Source organism: Anarrhichthys ocellatus, unplaced genomic scaffold (genome assembly GCF_004355925.1).
Source record: "Anarrhichthys ocellatus isolate YVR2014 unplaced genomic scaffold, GSC_Weel_1.0 scaffold55, whole genome shotgun sequence".
Taxonomy (NCBI): Eukaryota; Metazoa; Chordata; class Actinopteri; order Perciformes; family Anarhichadidae; genus Anarrhichthys; species Anarrhichthys ocellatus.
Window position 1 is genome coordinate 287,240 of NW_022280085.1, and position 19,682 is coordinate 306,921.

The 19,682-nt window shown below is 39.3% G+C and overlaps 2 protein-coding genes across 4 annotated transcripts in view; one reads left to right on the forward strand and one right to left on the reverse strand.

Annotated features, from left to right (window-relative positions):
• Positions 1-2,213, forward strand: part of LOC116396362 (galectin-2-like) — a 7,170-nt gene extending 4,957 nt beyond the window's left edge. The window contains exons 1-5 of one of the 2 annotated variants that reach the window (XM_031870931.1): positions 381-452; positions 1,016-1,106; positions 1,253-1,332; positions 1,461-1,632; positions 1,809-2,213. In XM_031870931.1, the coding sequence (XP_031726791.1) occupies positions 1,098-1,106; positions 1,253-1,332; positions 1,461-1,632; positions 1,809-1,955 (408 nt within the window). In that variant the 5' untranslated portion in view covers positions 381-452; positions 1,016-1,097 and the 3' untranslated portion in view covers positions 1,956-2,213. Of the gene's footprint in view, positions 1-380; positions 453-1,015; positions 1,107-1,252; positions 1,333-1,460; positions 1,633-1,808 lie in introns of those variants that run through there. The other variant, XM_031870932.1, reaches the window with a different exon arrangement.
• Positions 2,214-3,007: 794 nt separating this feature from the next.
• On the reverse strand, positions 3,008-19,196 carry LOC116396358 (interferon-induced very large GTPase 1-like). 2 transcript variants are annotated; one of them, XM_031870922.1, is made up of 11 exons: positions 18,953-19,196; positions 17,783-17,881; positions 17,639-17,679; positions 16,465-16,573; positions 15,545-16,135; positions 12,776-12,816; positions 12,397-12,499; positions 12,111-12,145; positions 9,331-9,442; positions 9,131-9,168; positions 3,008-9,034 (listed from the first exon to the last, which is right to left on the reverse strand). In XM_031870922.1, exons 2-11 carry the CDS (start codon positions 17,862-17,864, stop codon positions 4,178-4,180), a joined length of 6,009 nt encoding a protein of 2,002 aa, XP_031726782.1. In that variant the 5' UTR covers positions 17,865-17,881; positions 18,953-19,196; the 3' UTR covers positions 3,008-4,177. The 2 variants fall into 2 exon arrangements, with proteins under 2 accessions (XP_031726782.1, XP_031726783.1); XM_031870923.1 differs by lacking the exons at positions 15,545-16,135; positions 16,465-16,573; positions 17,639-17,679; positions 17,783-17,881; positions 18,953-19,196 and having other exon boundaries at positions 12,111-12,142; positions 12,397-13,037.
• Positions 19,197-19,682: the final 486 nt, after the last annotated feature.

Genomic DNA, 19,682 nt, shown 5'->3' on the forward strand with positions numbered 1-19,682 from the left:
GAGAGTATGATTGGTATACGGCTTCAAAAAATAATCGTAAAATTAATTATTAATTATTAAAGAGACATCCAGCGTTATTGTGAACAATAGCCCAATAATTAACATTGAAGCGATGCTATTTAATTGATAGGATCAACTTAACAGACAGGTTGAAAACAGACAGTGTACTCTGGTAGTGTGTATTTGTCACGGTTGGGTTATGCTATGTGTGTGTGTGTGTGTGCGTGGGTCTCTCCTGATCATGCTCATTCTCTCCACCTGTGCCAAATCACTTGCCCCTGGTTTTTCCCTCTGCAAACCCCACTCATTTCCACTCACCTGCCGGCAATCAGCTCATCACCCCTCACATACTTATACTCCCCTGCTTGCCCTGTTCCAGTTGCTGGATTATCGTTTGTCCTTTTCCCTCCCTGTGGACTCTTCGCGCTTGTGTTGAGCTTTTGCGGTCCACGGTTTGTGACTGCCTTTTTGTGTTCAAGCCCTTTTTTGTGACTTTGCTTTTTATTTTTAATTTGGATTTTTCACGCTCCGGTTGGAGTGGATTTTGGTTTCTGTTTTTGTCTGCTTAAGTGCCCAGTAAAGAGCCTTGCATTTCACCTCACCTTGTGTCCTGTGTCTAAGTCTGCGCCTGAGTCTCTGATGCACTCCTAATCCCACATGGGAAACCGTCACACAATTGTAATCAGTAACTTATTGCGGACCTTCCTCACAGTGGCTCCCAATCAAAACCTATTTAAATAGCTCTTGGCAGAGTAGTTTGTTCAAACAGTATTATCATTGCCAGCTGGTACTCGCAACGTGTTCTGTGATTAAAGAGACAATCAATCTTTTTTTTACTAAATCAGTTCAACAGCAATAATTAAATCACTGCATTTGCATTGATAGGGCTACTTGATTATCATGATGATCAACGGGTCACATTGTTACGGTGACCTGTCCTATCACTGAATCCTTTGTGCTTCACATTATAAATTGGGAGAAACTTCAGTCAGGCTACTTTCTTGTTGTCTTCTAGGTCAGAAGATTGCTTGTGTGCCAACACCATCCTCTTACATCTTCCATTTGCTCCAGGACTGCCACCATCACCAGCACCCAACATGAGCATGGTAAGTTTGACTGCTTTGTTCTTGCTTCTATTTAACTTTGCTTCTATAATGTGTAGAATACAAATATGAGTACCATTATAACAGCAATCTTTTATTTTCTAATTAAATGGTTTGTTAATCCTGAACTGCAAAATTGTGTTTCTCAGCAACTTGAATTGAAGAACGTGATTATAAGAGCTGGAGATCAGCTGAAAGTAAAGGGGGTAATTCCACATGATGCTGAGAGGTGAGCCAACCAAACCCATAACATTTGTTTCATATTAGCTTCTTCAATGAATAAAACGGTGATATTTATGCTCTGCAAACAGGTCAATATTAAGACTACATCTATTGTATAATCTCTGATCCACTCAGATTCGAGATCGATCTCGGCTGTGGTGCAGACGACCTGGCGCTGCACTTTAACCCTCGTTTCCATGACGACACTGATGGAGCCGTTCTTGTTTGCAACTCAAAGGCTGCTGGTTGTTGGGCCGTTGAGAAACGTGAAATACACAACCCCCTACAGAGGGGAGCAGAGGTCAAGGTGAGACAATCTGACTGAAGGGAGTGAGAATGTGTATTTTGTAAAAAAAAAATCACAAGGAACTCATTTCCTCACTTACCTTTAGTGATATTTAGCCATGCAGGGAGATTTTGTTTGCAGAGATTTTGAGATGTCTACTAAAATGAAAAGGTTTTACTGTATCTTTTCTATTTCAGATGGTGTTGAAGCTGACTGGAGACATGTTTGAAGTGGAGCTTCCTAATGGACATGAAGTACAGTTTCCCAACCGTAATAACATGGACATCATCAGCTACATCAAAATCACAGGAGACTTCAAACTGACTTCCTTAAAGATCTGCTAAGAGACACAATTGCTGTTACACATGCATGACATGTTTATCGGTTTGGTTAAAGACAAGACTTTGAGACTTCAGTTATTGTAAGAAATATGAATCACTATGAGATGTAGATCTTCAGTGAATTGGAAATCTACCTTTATCTAAAAATGTCCTGTTGTGCACAAGAATATAAAATGTTTGTATTCAAATGATCTTGTTTTATTGTCTTTGATGGGTTGAGACTTAAAACATACAACAAACACTAACTTTACATACAGTATCAGTCTAGTTGTGAGAGAGCAGCAGACCAAGAGAGACAAATCACTCTAAAAATAGTAACAGCCCACTGAGATTACCTGTGTAGCCTGTCAGTGACTTCTGCTGCCTTCTGTGACCGAAAAAATAAACACACGGTCAAGAGAAGTGACCTGAGATGGCTTTGTGCACATAAAGTAATATCTAATAGGACCAATGTGTCACTTTTATCAGAGAATACACAAGGATCTTTATAGTTATGACTGCTTCAACACTATCTCCAAAGAGTGCGTCATTGGGAGTCATTTGATCTGACAGATGCTATTTCAGTTTAGGTAGTTCTGTTTCAGTTTTCAGCTTTTGCTCCGTCCAAACAATCTCAGTAAGATCTTACTCCAAATCTTTGCTCTTGTCACAAATTCTTTATCATTTGATCGACTTCATGTTCCGTTTTTCCTCTTCATTTTCTTTATCGGTGTCCTTATTCATGTTTGCAACGTACATCATGTTGCAGTTTACATCCATGTCTGTTTAAAATGTCTTCACTTCCATTATTTTATCTTAGACATTTGTGTGAAATTGTCATATTTAGCTTATGAATTCTTGAGTTAAGGCCAAAAACGCATTTTGAGACCACCAAATTGACCTCAAAATCTGATCAGTTCATCCTTGTGTTCCTGGGATGTATACATTCATGATAAAGGACAGGACGTACAGACAACCCAAAAATATAATACCTCTGGCCATGACTGTGGCTGGCGTTGAAGCATGAAAACCTTGAAAAAATACACTACAGTATCAGAAATAAATGCACTGTAGTCTTTGGCAGGTATCACTTTATCATAAACACTAAAACCTGGAATTTCAGTAGATATTAAGAAGTTATTTTTATTGTAACATGACAGGTTAAACTCAACAGATTTCTTCTCAATGACTTAAGTTGTTTAAATCTGTTTACATCACTCTTGGATATCAGAATAGGATACAGTAAGTTTCTAAATAAAAACAAAACTCAAACTTGTGTGGAAATAACAGATTGGTTGAAAGGAGATAAACAAAACAACTTAACACTTCAAATACTGATTGATTAATGAATAATTATGTAAAAACAAGCATGATTTTCAGCAGTGTTGTGGTTATATTGGCTAAATCACAGATTGAATAAAAACAACAAAACTCATAATTATATATATATATATAATAACCGATTGGTTGAAATGAGATAGAAATAACAAAACTTAACACTTTAAATACTTCATAATCATAAAGCATCCTTCACCAGTTATGTTTGAAATATTCTTTGAGAAGTTGTCATGGCAAACAGAAAACCTGATACTTCTTCAGGCTTTTACAGTTTCACAACAGTCACTCTTTGGTTCTACTTCACTTTGCAAAATCTTCATTATGTTTTGGCAGCTACAAGCACATGAGCATCTCAACAAAACAATTCCCACAACAAAACGTACGCCATGCAAACATACAATCATACAATATTCATGACAGGATTTTCAGTTGCAAATCTAAGAAATGAATCATACAGGTTAACAAAGAAATATGTCTTCCATTAGTTATTGATAAAATGTCTCAACTCTTTCCTCAACTTTTACTTTATGAAAACAATTTTCATTTACAGAAATCCTCACAGACCAATTTTGTAGATGAGTCATTGACTTGAAATTAATATAAATATTTTGAGAACGTTTTTATGACTCACTAAATTCTCCGTATTACTATTGTTCTTGTGCACTCTTTTGTTTTAAGTGTTAGTTTGCATAAAGTAATCTGATTCCTGTGAACCAGTCTAATCACGTGTAGTTTGTAATGATTCATTGACACATTTATTATTCACGCAACTTCCCCCGTCAATGGAGAGATAATCAAACGTCAATGAATGTTGTTTTATAGGAATCTGAGTAATGAATGATCATGTGAAAACAAGTAACATGATTTTCAGCAGGGTTGTGGTTGTATTGGCTGACTCACAGTTTGAACTATTTATCCAAACTTTGAATAGCTTGTTTTTTAGAGTGGGTTTTCCACTCGCTGGGAATTTGACCATTGCCCTGGAATTTTAATCCATAGTGGTTTTCCAGTTTCTTCTCAAATCGACTCACAAACCATTTCCAATATTCCAGCTTGGACCCATCAGGGGTAATTGCCCAGTTAGCAAAATTTGGGCCAGCAGTTCGATACATTTTAAAGGGAATGAGCACTTCTGAATCTCTGTTAGGGTAGAAACTTCCATCACTTGCAATACTTGTTGTGCAGAACTCAATACACAGATCCACAGAGTTTTTTACGTGCATTCCATTAACTGCCACAGATCGATGAAAAGACACGCTGTGGTCCTCTTTGTGATCATTTATGGTGTTGGTGCAAACAGCTGCACAGAACGGACAAGTTACCCAGCAGCAGTCACACAGCTGATCAATGAGGATTTGATCAGGCTTCATCCTGAATTCCTTGATCTTATCCAGTGAGAGGCTGCTCATTTCCTGTTTGACGGACACTAGACCTTTCTGTATCTCTTCTTTTAGAAAGTCAAAATTGTTTATGTCACGGAAGTTTTGACAACAAACTGTGCCGAATGCTAGCTCATCTTTTAGCAAACTGGAAAATTCCTCCATCCACATGTCTGGGCCTCCTTTTTTTCCCTTTTTTACTTTCTCTGTTGCAGTAAATAAAGCTTTACTAACAAGCGTGTTGATGTCGTCAACATTTTTCTTGAGCATATTCAGCGCTTTCCCTCTTCGTTCTTTGGAGATGTATTTCTGTACTTCTTCTCTTACATATGTCTCTGCTTGCTTCCTTGGGTGACGGATGTAGGTGATAAAACCATCAAAGTCCTCTTTCTCTGCGAGTGACTTCAACAAATGCTTCTCCAAGTTCGACCTGTTCCCATTGAATGCTGGGAAATTGCACCTCATCTCTCCAGCGAGATCAATGGCAGTCTTGTTACAGACTGCCTCAACAGTGGAACTCTTCAGCTTGTCACAGATCAGTTGTCCAAGCACAACAGCAGATGAGCTTCCTTTGCAGAAGCTTCTGAAAATGTTGTAATATTGCATTTTCTTGCTGTCTACATAAGAGTGTGCATCATTGTTCCCTTTGAATTTCATGTGGGTCTCTGAAAGCCATCTCCCTGCTCTGTGAAATACATACAGCAAGAGATCAACTGTGAACTCCTTCTTTAGAGCATATCTACTCTGTGATTCAAACTCTGACACCTTTTGTTTTACATCGTTGGCCAATTCTTGCAAGTAAGTTAGGCTGTAGCCTCTTGTAGCAACAGGTTTGCTCTTAATTGCATCAAGGGACTGTTTTTCAACATTGTCAATGAGGGATCTGATCAGCTGATTTTCTTCATGTGATAAATCACTCTTTGATGTATGTTGTTTCATTTGTTGTGTTGATTCAGATACAAACATTCTTTTCAAAGACCCCCACATAGATGACACAAAATTACTTCCTTGCCCTTTTGTGTTTTCTCTGTTATCATCTTGAGATTGTTGGCTTGTGTCTGAGAGATCGTGATGCTTCGTCAGAGATCCATAATAAGCGTAATTACCAAACTCTGCTATGTTTTTGTATCTGCCACTGATTTTGGATTCATGTATGAGAGCCCATTCAAAACCAAGCTCCTGAAGGACAGTTGACTGATCTTCGTCAACGTTGATGTCCTTAATAGGTTTTGTATCTGCAGTTAGTTCTCCAACCAAGCCACTCCAAATAGAGTTGAACTGCTTTTCAAGTTCTTCTTCATCGTTTGCCTTGTCCTTTAACTGATGAGCGAGTTCTTTGCTCTTTTGTAGGAGTTGGCTCTCAAACTCTGTCTTCTTATCATCAAGCTTTTTACAAGCATTTTTCTGCTGGATGACGTCATCCAGTTTTCTTTGAACCCCTCTCAATAGTTCATCATGAAACTCCTTGATTTTGCTTTCAAATCGGCCTCGCCACTGAACCAACATGTCTTTGTCTCTGTCATCATCAAAGTATGTTTTCATTGCATTTGTGATTTCTCCATAGATTTTATTCATTTTCTCATAAAGATAATCGAGCTCAACCTTTTCAAGTTTTCCATTTTCAATTTTGGTATAAAGCCCGTTCTCAATGGTCAACATGTTGCTCCTCAGGGTCCAGGTCCAGTTCCCGTACTGGACCTCAAGTTTTCTGTACACTGCAATTTCAAGTGTGTTTTTGAAACTGAAAACAAATTGCTCGTTCATCAGGGCATTCCACAGGTCCTGAATTTTGCTTTTGAACTGCGAGAGAGTGATCCCAGCAGACTGTTTAGCTTTAGAGAGGATGGTGGTCTTCAGCTCTTGGACACTCTCACTATAACCCTGATTTGGAGGAGCCATAGGTGGACTTCCCTCCCAAAGCTGGGCAAAGTATTTCACATCTTTCTGCACATCAAATGCAATGACGTCACTGAAGCACTCGGCATCACAATCCTCCTCTTTGGCTGCTAGTTGGGTCATCTTGTCCAGTTTTTCTTGCAGCCGTCTCTTTCCATCCATGTTTTTTTCTGCAGCACCAATATCAGTAACATTCTGGTGAACAAATACACAACTTGGAGAAAGTTTAATTTTCTTCATCCTCATGAAAGCCTGAACAACAATCTGCAGAACATCTTGCATCTCAGCTGGATTCTCTCCAAAGATGTTGATCAGCGTCATGTTTCCCAGACCAACAACAAATGTTGCCAGTTCATTGTCGTGGTGAAGAGTGGCTTTACCTTCCAATTCAAGAGCACGCAGTCCTTCAGTGTCCACCACTAGTACATAGTCAAACTCAAAGTCTTTCTTGATCTCCTCTGACACTTCGACCAGCTGCATGAAGGCACCCTTGGTGCACCTGCCAGCACTCACTGCAAACTGTAACCCAAACATGGCATTCAGCATTGTTGATTTTCCGCTGCTTTGTACGCCCAACACTGACAAAACAAAGACTCTCTTGTCACCCAGTTTCTTGATGACTTCATCTAAAAGACCAGAGATCCATGTTAAAGGTACATGACCTGCATCACCATCCATCAGCTCCATTGGGTGTCCTGATATCATCAGCTCTGCAGCCAGCTCGGGGTATTTAGACCAGTCAGTCTGTCCCCTCTCTGGTTGTTTCTTCAGAGATACATGAGCTTCATAGATCTGTCCCATTTCTCTGAAGATGTGCTCCAAGCCAAAAGTTGCTGACTGTAGTTGTGTTGATATTTCATCAAGCTCAGTTTGCTTTCCTTTTAGCAGATCAGATTTGTCATGCTTGTTCTTCAAGTCCAAGACCTCAGCCCACTTTTCATCATAGCTTTGGAGAATTGAACCGAGGTCGTCTGTGGAGAGGGCATCTGTTAAGATCTGAGTCCATTTCAAGAAATAATCTTTTTCTGTTGCTGACAAAGATGAGAGGCTTTCAATGAACAACTTCATTGGTTCACTGCAGGAAACAGTGAATTGATCTTCTCGTATTTGCATCAGTTTCCGTTCCTTTTTACATTTCTCATTCTCAATGTTTCCTTTGAGGTGATACAGTCCTTTGTTGATGTTGCACCATTCATGCCACAGTTTGCCTTGACAAGGGAGATATTTATCTTTGATCTTTGAAACATCCATCCCCTGAAGCACGTCCACAATTTTCATTGCAGCAGATTTTCCTTTTTGGCAGACTTTGTCGTCTTCATCCACTTTTACTCCAGAAACGTCAGCCATGGATTCAAGCTGGAAGGTTTCATGTGGTCCAGACAAAATCTTTCCAATGATTTTTTTCAATTCTTTTGAAACATCTGAGTGGTTTTTGTTTTTTAAACCCATTTTGTATTTTCCCTTTTTCATCTGAACAGCACCACCATTGCTATCAGCAATGAGAATAATGAGAGGCTTTGGAGACTTGTAAAGGGCTGAGACCACTGCACTGTTTTTATCACCTTGTTCCAGAGTTGGTACAAGTACAACATTGACTGAAGATTTGTCAGTCAGTATGTCACGCTGTTTTACAGTTGACAAAGCATCACCATGAAGATTACAGAAGGCAATGCAGTCAGTGAAGGCATCATTGGGTTTTCCAGCAGGGCAGTACCAGGCAATCTCTGCCACACCATCCATCAGATGGCAAGACTTGGTACTACCTGGGCAGTTTCTGTCGAAGAAGGTTTTGTGACGATCATTGATCAAAGTGTTCATCAGCTCAGATTTAGAAAGAGATGGTGAACCCAGGCGGAGAAATGACACCATGGGTGTCTCAGCTCTGCAGATGGGCATACTCTTCATGGTGACAATGTTTGAATTATCTTTCATTTCAGTTATCTTCCATGTTTTTCTTATTTGTTTGAATGTCCACAGAGGACAGCCAATATCCATTGTTACTGGGTCAGGAACAAGCAAGGGTAAGGCGTACTGACATTGTGATAGCTTTGTAATCATGTTCTGCTTAAAAAAGCTGTCTGAGCAGTGAAATACCGCCATTTGAACATCCATTGGATGCAGGTGAGTCTTGAGATTTGATTGATCAATATCTACTTTGGTGCTGTAAAGAACATCAAAGTCATCATAGTCTGTGTCATCAGTATCAAACTCTTCAACAGGGTTTGAGTGGCTCACCTCAGGAATGTTTTTTCTTACAGGAATATATCTGGCTCTATAGTCTAACATCATCAACCTCTGAATAAAAGTATGAGCTACATCTTTCTCAGATGTGTCATGGTTCTGTTTCACAGGTGGACCCACTTTGAGAAAATCTGCTGGAGACAACTTCTGTTGATGTTTGTCTTGAAGCTGAAGTCTGTCAAGCAGTGCTTCAGTTTCTCTTTGATATTGTTTCTTCATGTTGATCTCTTCAGAAAACTCCAGTGACTTCTGTAAATAAGTAAATTAGCATGTATTGTATGTAGAAAATTATAGTCACATTGTGATATAAAGTAAATAAAAAATATTAAATTTGGAGTTTCTTACCTTATCCATGTCTCCACTCATATCCATATTAAAGGTACCTGCCGTAGAATAATGGACTGAATCATAAAGACAATCAAGCATAAGACAAGCAATGCACTTTAAAACGAATACGTTTTTTTCTGTATTGATAATGTTCACTGTCAGCAATTTTTTACGTTCTTGACCTTTTCCTGTAATGGTAATATTCATTCAAATGTTACCTTTCTCAGTGGCAGCAGATTGTGCAGGCGTGATTTCAGATTCTCCTCCCACAGTTGTGTTGCCATCATTCTTTGAGTGTTCAACATCAGCAGGTCCTTTCTTTGGATCACACTAAGAAAACAAATAATTTAATTTAACATCAGTTAACCGCCCATCTAGTGAATCGTCACCTCAACGTTGTGGAGGGTTTGTGGGCCACAGTGACCATGGTAGCTATGTTGTCAATAGCTCCTGGTAGGGTCTCCCAGGCCAAAGTGGTCCCATGGGAGTGGCAAGACCAAGAGTGATTCACTGACCCTACATTTATTGGTCAGAAAAGAGTTGTCGCACCTCACCCGCAAAAGGGAAACCGGTGCTCCCTGCTTGAGGAAGACTTGGGAGGGGAGCTTGCCAGTGAGTGTTTGGTGACGAGGCCTTGACACATGGGGCTCGGAATATCTACATAAAGCAATTGCCCTGTGGGCCCAACACTAGCAGGGATAGGCATTACAGTTGGGTGCATTGCCATACATAGCACTGGTTCTGGAACCAAACTCATAAACAGGGGCTGGACAGCAGCCTTTTCTGGAGTTGCCAAGGGTGAAAGGATGTGTTGGAGTTCTCCCTAGGGAACGGGAGTGTCCGATGTATGCGACTGCAAAGTCCTACACTAAAATGATTAACTTCACTTCAACTTCATGTATTTACCGTAGACTGAGAAAAGATATCTGCCAGCTGTAATTGGTTGTTTCTCGACACATTACATGCTGTGTGTGCCATAAAGTTCCAACAGTTGAACTATTTTCATCTTGAGGTGCAGCTGTTGCGCCCTGAAGAATAGGCACTGAAGAACGCTAGGCTTCGCTCTCGATTTCTGCATGTCTACATTGACAACAATGAATTTGAGGGCGCAAAAAAGGCGACATGTGTATGACCCCGTAGCAGTTAGAAAATGGAGAGATGATGGATCAGTTAACCAGGTTAGATCCATTGACATTAAGAACATGAATATCAAGAACACACTATTAGACCAATTCAGACAACAACTCCAAAATAAAAGCAAGGCTAAACAATATGCACTAAATGCAAGCAGGTTTATAGTTCAGTGAGAAGAAAGTAAACTTATCTCATTTCAACTCATCCACGTGTCCACCTTGGGCAGTGGTTCTCAAACTGTGGGGCGCGCCCCTCTAGTGGGGCACGGCGGTATTGCAGGTGGGGCGCAGGGGGAAATACAGAATTTTTTTATTTCAAGAACTTTATGCATACCCGGGGGGGGGGGGGGAAATGGGCCGCCAGCGTTTCTCAGATTGGAGTGAGACGAGGAGAAAAGGTGATGTCGTGATCTTCACAATAAAACATCTCTGATGTGACGTGTCGAGTCTTGGCCAATCAGCGTTAAGATGTCTCCACCGTTTTTCCCTCCGTTACAGTTTAAGTTACGTTATGTTCCGTTACCGTTCAGACTTGCTGGGTTAAGTTAACGTCCACTGCATGCGACACTCTGTGGACTGTTAACGTTCGTCATCATTGCGATTTAGGAGGAAAAAACGTAACGTGATGAAACATGCAGCCCCCCGTGTTCCGGTTCAGTTCACGCGGTCACTCATTAACGTGAAACCGGAACACCGGCGCATCTGGTTGGAGGTTGTTTGTTTTTACTCAAAGTAGAATGAAAGGCCCAGATACTGATGAGATGATGAGGTCAAAGAGCTTCAGGAAGAGGAGGCTGTGTGTGTAGCGCAACTTGACGCAGGGCTGAGATGTGGGTGGAGCTGGGCCTGGATAAAGGTGGAGCTGGGCCTGGATAAAGGTGGAGCTGGGCCTGGATAAAGGTGGAGGTCTAAACAGACGTGAGTACAGCTTCCCACTGTCACAGTATTTTAAATACATTGATAAGGCAGGGTATGCTAAATGCAGCCTCTGCTCCAAAGAGATGAACTACAGCAACAAGGGCTCCCATGTCCTCTCATCACACTGTACACACTGTTCACTGTAATGACCACAGCCAGTGTACTAACAGTTCCAACAGTCCCACGTGCAGTTAAATCACAGCTATTATTTTACTTTTAGAATGCTACACTTTAAAGCTCATATTTAAAATAAAATGCTCCAGATATGTGTGAGCATATGGCTCACACATATCTGCACTCATTTTGTTTAGTTTTGCACAGGTTGCACGTTATTGTTGTTTTGAAAAAATATGCAGTGTAAAACTCAGTAAAACTCTTTATTGCCAAATATTTGAACTTCTTTTGTTTAGTTTTTCACAGGTTGCAGTTTATTGTTACTATCGTAGAAAGATATTCAGTGCAAAACAGGTTAATTGCAGCCACAATAAGCTATTTTTTGCCAAATATTAGTTATTTTTTGCACAGATTGAACTTTATTTGCATTGTTCTAACAAAGTGATTGCACATTGTATTTGTTTTTGTCTGATGGAGCAATCTGGTTTACTTGAAAGTAATTGCAATTTTCTTCTTCTATTATTTGAAAAAGCACAGATGGAGGAGTCACGAAATGTTATTTCAATAAAAGTTCAACATGCACCATTTTGTTACAATTTTGTTGTGGCTGTGGGGCATGAACATTTTTCTTCCTCCAAAGTGGGGCGTGACAGAAAAAGTTTGAGAACCACTGACCTAGGGGGTTCGTAGAGTAGAACTCTGTTCAAGTCTAAACTACAAATGCAAACAACTATAATCTTCAGCTAAAACTTGACTCTAAAATATAGGTGTCAATAATAAATAAACACTGTAAGACAATAACTACTGAGGAGCAAAAAAAATCTCACATTTACCTCTGATTTAGCTGCACTTTCCTCCAGCTCATCTACTGTAGGGTAATGTAAAAACAAGCAGATTAAACATAAAACAAATTGGTTTTGGTACAATTTAAGATGAACAAGATATATCTGCAAAAAGTTCTGTGTATTCACAGATTTTGCTGTTCCACAAGATGTATCTTCTCTGCAAAAAAATATTTTAATTTATACATTTTAATGTTATTTCAAATTTAAAGTTATCCATATTTTGCAGGAATGGACAACAAAACAATACTTGGGTTCTTTTTCATTCAAATGTTACCTTTGTCATTGTTTGCAGATGATACAGATGTGATTTCAGACTCTCCTGTGTTTTCATCATTCTTTGAGTTTTCAACATCACCGGGTCCAGTCACTGTATCACACTAAGAAAACAGGGGATTTCATTTAACCTCCAGTTCAACTTGGTAGAGCAGTTGAGATTAAGATGTTGCCAGAAGAACATCTGCCAAGATAAACATACAATAGTCCAGATCAATATCATACAGTGATGCACCAATCGAGTTCCAAACTACAGCTTGAAGATTGGAACTGTTTACTGAGGCGTGAGACTTAAAATGTGATCTAACTCACATGTAGGTAGTTTTAAGAACAAATGCTGTTCCATGATGATGATCACTAACGAAGTTGAAAAATCTTACCTTTACCTTGATTGCAGTTGCATTCTCCTCAATATCTCCTTCTGCAGGGTAATGTAAGGAAGACAAAATTGTATAGGTTTAAAAAAATAACACTGGATTAGCTAACCATGATCATTATATTTACAAAGTTTCTGTGTTCAATTTCTGGAGGTAATTGTACCTGAGATGGAGGAGACAAAATAACAGAGGAGATAATAACAAAAAATGTATGTCAGTGGCGGGCCATGCATTTTATACCTGGGCCTTCACTGCTGTCTTGCAGCTGAAACATAGCTACGGTTATTATTTGTTTCGTGTAAAAATAAAGCCAACACCTATAAATACACTAACTGCAGAGAATATGCCGAGAGTGTGTCTCCTCTGTGCTCTGACTGCAGCTGGGACTGCTGCGCGGGGCTGCTGTGAGAGTAGCCACCTGTCATAGTCTTCAACCAATCAGATCTTTAGTTTGACATGTTGGGCGTATTCTTTGACGTGCCAGAGCCTGCTACCTGGCCTAGCCATACGTGATTGGTCAGTGGGCTACCGTGACAAACTAATGAGAAAAAAATGATAATACATGTAGTGTATTTATGAAAAATTATTTAATTATAAAATAGCTATAACTTTGTGATTCTGTCTAGGCCAGCAGAAAAGGCCTTGCTGGCCCTGACGGCCCACCACTGATGTATATATATACCAGTGGTGGGCCATCAGGGCTAGCGTGACATGTTGGGCGGTGACAATCCCAATATCTGCTGCCTCTGTCGAGCGGACATTTTCAATCCTCAAACGCATTAAAACGTATTCAGGAAATACAACTGGGGAGGCTCGACTGTTTTCACTGGCGTCCATGAATCGAGAAGGACTTCTTACTGGAACTAAAACGCACGGATGTACTGAACAACCGTGAGATTAAACTCTTTATTAACAAAGAAAGGAGGATGGACTTTGTCTTTAAATAGTGAACAGCAGCTCTGGTAAGTTAACTGCTTTTGTTTTTACATCTGCAGTAGCTTTAATATGCTTGTTTATATATTATTATTTGTACAACTTGTTTTTATGAAGATGGATTTTTGTTTGGTTTTATATGCAACAGGAACCATTGTTACGTCCAATGTTGCTCTGGGGACATATTTAGGCGGTGCCAGTGTTGCCAACTTGGCGACTTTCCCGCTAAATCTCACGACTTTCCAAACCCTCATGGCAACTTTTTTTGTCAAAAGCTACTAGCGACAAATCTAGCGACTTTTTCTGGTGTTGTTGGAGACTTTTCTGGTGTTTTGACTCTAACGTGAAAGCACGTACGTTCTGCACTGTGGTGAACGAGCAGCGGGTGCTGCCGTGAGCCGCCCCAAAGCACTCACAGGTGTCTACTCTCACAGAAGCCTCGCGCAGCAGTCCCAGCTGCATTCAGAGCAGAGAGGAGACACACTCTCGGCGTATTCTCTGCAGTTAGAGTATTTATAGGTGTTGGCTTCATTTTTACACGAAACAAATAATAACCGTAGCCAGGGGCGTTTGTAGGATTCGAAGAAACCTCCTTTCTTTGAATCCTACAAATGCCCCTGGCTACGGTTATGGCTACGGCTTAGCCCCAAGGGGAGGGGCATGTTTGAGCTGCAATTGTTTTTGGGGCCCATTTGGGGCCGCGGATATCCATTGTTTCAGACAGTTCATAGATTGGTTCAATCAGAAAGAGTGTGATTTTGCTCTGTAGTTTTGCTTGCATTCAGTATATAATAACACAAGAAACAGAATTTCAGGGTCATAGTGAAATTTGACAACACAAATATGAACTTTGCTCAAATAAAGAGAGAGAAATAATTTTCCTGCTTGTAAGGGAAAGACGGATAAACTAGCTTTCATATCCGCGTCAATCCCAAATCCTAATTCTTAAAGGGACCGCACACAATGGATGGAGAATGGACCTGACAGTGTCAACTTTATATCGGTAAGTATGATGATAGGCTGTTGGATTGTAATTTGAAGGGGGAGAAAACATACAAACCAGAACGCATGCACATATGTAGCATGTTAAAGTTATAAATAACTTATCCATGTGAGAAACAATAGTTTAATTTACTGACATCACAAAAATAATGTGTATATATATATATATATATATATATATATATATATTTTTTTTAAGCCAATAAAGCCAGCTGAGGCTCAGAGTGGGAAGGTATTTGTAGGAGCGTGGCCGGAAGTGGGCGAGTGGCTGAGGCGTGGTCCTGCTCCTGAAATTCAGCAAAATAAATGTATCTACAATTAAAGTGCTTTTCTAATGACCTTCATAACTCTTGCTTATCAGTACGCTTATTATGTAAATCCAAACATTCAAATATTGAGCCAGACGTCAGAATCATTCAAACATCTGGTGGAAAGAATTGATAACCCACAAATCATTAAATTCAATCACTAGCATGTTCATCTTAAAACGTTAGTGCAACTTGTTAACCAACAAAACACATAATTTGCATTTCTTTATTTTGGAACAGCTGTCTGCTACAGCTGAAAATAATGCCATGAGAGCTGTGAAAGTGAATCAAAACAGTGAAATTGACAGACGCACAACTGTGAAATAAAACTCACTGTAAAGCTCTGTAAAGCAAAATGGAGCTGCAGATTCAGGTGATAATTCTTTGTAGGTTATTCACTATGAGGATCACTTTCACATTGTAACATTGTTTTCAAAGTCATTTTAATCTGTTAGTTGTTAGTTCTGTCCACATTGTCTTCATGAAGCAGTGTCGGTGTAATTCATAAACGCCAACATTAAAATCTCACCTGTTTGACTTTGCTGAAACAATGAGGACTCCAGCCTTTCTTCTTTGTGCTCCAGCTGTTCTTTCTGCCCTTTATTTCCATCACACATCAGTCCACTGTGGCAGTGGGGAGCATTTTCAGAGACCATGGCGTCTATTTTTTCCAGCAGCGATATTATCTCTCCTTCATCCATCATACTTCTTCTACATGTGTGGTATCTTTTTTCAACAAAACTGCTGTTGGCTTTCAGGTCTGTCAGTGCACTTTCACATGTTACATCTGACTCATGAGTCACAACTGTCATTACATAAGCCATTAATGCTTTCCCAAAAGTTGTTTCGAACCACTGCACTCCTGAACTGTAATGGCTGTTATGCAGGCCATTTGGTAACAGCATGAGAAACCCATGGATTTCTTCATTTAATGGGAATTCATCAATGTTTGGTAGACCAAGCATGTTAACGACAGAGATGTGCTGACCACACAAATCATACAGTTTGGTTGAAAAGTGTTCCACATTTCTTTGCTTGTCATGGTCAATTAAGATGTTTTTTGATCCAATCTCAATGGAATTTGTTTCACCAATTAACACCAGTGTGAGTACAGGCATCACTGAAACAAAAAAAAAGTGACATCACCATGCTATACTGCAGGATTCATTAAGAGAACATTTTGAATGACTAAAAGCTGTTTCACATTTTGCTCAAATGTATTGCAAAAATATAATGAATGTGATATAGTGAATCTAACATAATTTATTATTGAAACACTGTGAGATGTTAGACTTGTGTGTTTTCATGACCTTTTTAAAGTCATTATTTTCTCCTGTTTTTTCATCGTAGACATCAGAGATTAGTTGAAGTATAATTTGTTTTTATAATTTTTTCAGTGTTTGAAAATCTGTATGTTGCTCTACAATCAATTCATAATCAAAATATTACCTTTCTTATTTGACAAAGATGGCTTTGCAAATGCAATCGTCTCTGCTCCTCTGCTTTCATCATTATTCTCGGAGTGTTGAGCTTCACCAGGTTCATTCACCAGATCAAACTGAGAAAATGTGTGATTTAATACATTACATTACATTACAGTCATTTAGCAGATGCTTTTATCCAAAGCGACTTACAGTAAGTGTATTCAACATAGGTATTCAAGAGACCTACTAGACACCAGAAGTCATAAGTGCATCTCCTTTTTTAAACCAGCATCTAAGAGCATAAACCAGAGCAAACGTACAGTGCAGAAACAAACTAATACAATAAGTGCAACAAACTAATACGAATACAATAAGTGCTAAGTGGAAGGCTCAGCTTAGCACTTCTTGAAGAGGTGAGTTGTCAGCCTGCGCCGAAAGATGGGCAGCGACTCTGCTGTCCTGACGTCAGTGGGAAGTTCATTCCACCACTGTGGGGCCAGGACAGAAAACAGCCGCGACTGTTCCTTTCACTGCCCTGTAGGCTAGCACCAGAGTCTTAAACTGGATGCGAGCTCTTACAGGGAGCCAGTGTAGAGAACGGAACAACAATTCTCCAGATTCTGACTGAGATTACAATATTTCTTGTGATCTTGATATAAGGAGTGTATTTTAAACCCAAAGACAAGAAAACTGCATCAAAATGTAAAAGTTGAAGATCAATAACTTACAGTGTTGTACCAGTTATGAAAACAATAAAACAGAAATTAAAAGCAAAGTAAAACAAAGTTTGTTCTAATAAAAGCAGTTGTGCAGTTCTGAAAGAGGGCATGGCTAAAGAATTGGGGGAGGGCTAACCCACACTAATGAGAGAGCAACTCTTTGCTGAGACCAATGACGCCTCCCACAAGACTCTACAACAAACAGTTCATGAGTTTGGTCTTTGTACATGAATCCATTTAGAAGTTATGTGCCTGTTTGTTATCTCGCACTCATTGCCACACCCCTTGTTTGCCAATAGACATGAACACAAACACACACCTTCACACTCACACACTTCCATGGCAAATTATAGCCTCCTAGGGCAAAAACTGTGGCCACCAAAAGGTGGGGAAATGTTTGTGGATCGCAGCTAAAAATGTGATTACTGTTTAAGAACAAATACAGTTGTAATGATAACTAATAAAGGTGAAGAGACTTACTTTTACTTTGGTTTCAGCTGCACTCTCCTCTATCTCCTCCACTACAGGGTCATGTTGGAATAGTAGAATACATATAGTCACCATAAAAAACATAATATTTGGTTCGATTATTCATTCAAGTTTGTTTATAAACTTTTAAATTACCCTTTTCATTCGTCCCAGATGGTACAGATGTGACTTCAGACTCTCTTCCAGCTGCTGTATTGTCATGGTTTTCCACCTCCATCTTATCGGTTCGTCATGCTTTATAGAGTTGTAAGACAAAGTCAGTTAGACAACTACTATAATAAACTATACTGTGTGTGTGTCACCATTCAAGCTGAAGGGCCATGTATTTATTTTTAAATTTAAAAACTAATAACACCAATATATATATATATATATATATATATATATATACACACACATATATATATATATATATATACACACACACACATATATATATATATATATATATACACACACACATATATATATATATATATGTGTATATATAAAAGTAAAGTGAAAGTAGGACAGGTCTGACTCATGATTTCTGTGAAAACTGATCACACAATATTGATAACACTAAATTTACTCAACACAAACCACTGTCAACACTGAACACTTGCAACAAAACATAGCAGACTCTATAAAGCTTTACGTTTATTGACAAAGGACAGCTCTATCTCATGATATTCTTCATGCATGTTCACCTGTGGGCCCCCTCCGGCCATGACTTTATTTTTATTTTTAAAAGACCAAAATACTTACAATATTTAACGGTTGGTGAATGACGCCCAATGTGATAGGTATAACGAGCTGTGAACTCTGCATGCACTTTAATGGTTAATCAGTGATGAGAAATGTCAAAGTCCGACTGCCCTAACTCATGATTTACACTAAACCACGTGACTTCAAGGAAAATGGTGTAAAGGTTTATCGCATGCTGAGGACGTTTCTGGTTTCAACCAAAAACACTGAAGCACAAACCACTGTCAACACTGAACACTGCTGCAACAAAACGGTTTATGTTAATTGACAGAGGACAGCTCTATATCATGATATTCTGTATGCATGTTAGCTTTAAATCAGAAACAACAAAAGTAAAAGTGAAAGTAACAGAGCTTTTCCCCCCAAACCATGTGACTTAGAAGAAAACGTTAAGGAGAGTTACAGGTCACACTAGACCACTATAATTTGTAAAATAATGAAAATAATTGTAAAACAATATTTAATGAGGCCCAATGTCTGTTAGAAAACATACGACCGCATTAGAAGTGTACACAAAAACACTACATTTGTATAAACTATTGTTCTGTGTCACCTTACCTCTGCCAGGTCTGTGAAAATGTGGATGCCGTGTCAGTAAACCTTCCAGTCCACACCATACTGTATATAAAGAGATCAGAAGCCTGTTGAATTCTAGGTTTGCCTCTCACAAGCCCCTCCCACCTCCCAGACTGCGGCTAAATGGAGAGCAGAGCCGTCCTTCAAGCAGAGGAGCGGCTCTGGCTCCGCTATAGTTGCATGTCGATGTGTCCTTGAGCAAGACACTTAAACCCAAAAATTGCTCTCGTAGCTGTGCCTACGGTTGTAAGTCGCTTTGGATAAAAGCGTCTGCTAAATGACTAATGTAACTGTTAAGGATTTCAGTATTAGAAATATTATAAGTAGGATTAAATAACACCCCTAGTGGTGAGTAGAAGTGTCACAATAATAATAATGTCAAAATAGGTTAAAAAGTCACAAAATATTTACTTATGGAATGTATTATGTTTACAATATTCTTACTTGTAGAGGATATTATATGTTACAGTATTTTACTCATTGAATGTATTAAACCATAGAAGTATAGTCACTAAAGGTATTAAAACACTGTATGAATAGTTTTGAGGGTCAGAAAGGGAACATTTTGAGTCAGACTTTACAGAGGTGCAGCAGAGAACAGAGGGATGGACAACTGACCACCAGGACCTGAGGAGGAGTCCGGACGACTTCAACCAAACACTGAGACGATAACTGCCCCAAGCCAGGAGGGGCTATTGAATTTCGGCCAATC

Excerpts from the sequence above, each read along its gene's own strand:
- LOC116396358 (XM_031870922.1), bottom strand. The coding sequence starts at position 17,864 with ATGGAGGTGGAAAACCATGACAATACAGCAGCTGGAAGAGAGTCTGAA. Across the intron at positions 16,136-16,464 it reads ATCTTTGTCAAATAAGAAAG|TGATGCCTGTACTCACACTG; the intron begins GTAATATTTTGA and ends TTTTTGTTTCAG. Across the intron at positions 12,500-12,775 it reads CAACTGCAATCAAGGTAAAG|TGTGATACAGTGACTGGACC; the intron begins GTAAGATTTTTC and ends CTGTTTTCTTAG.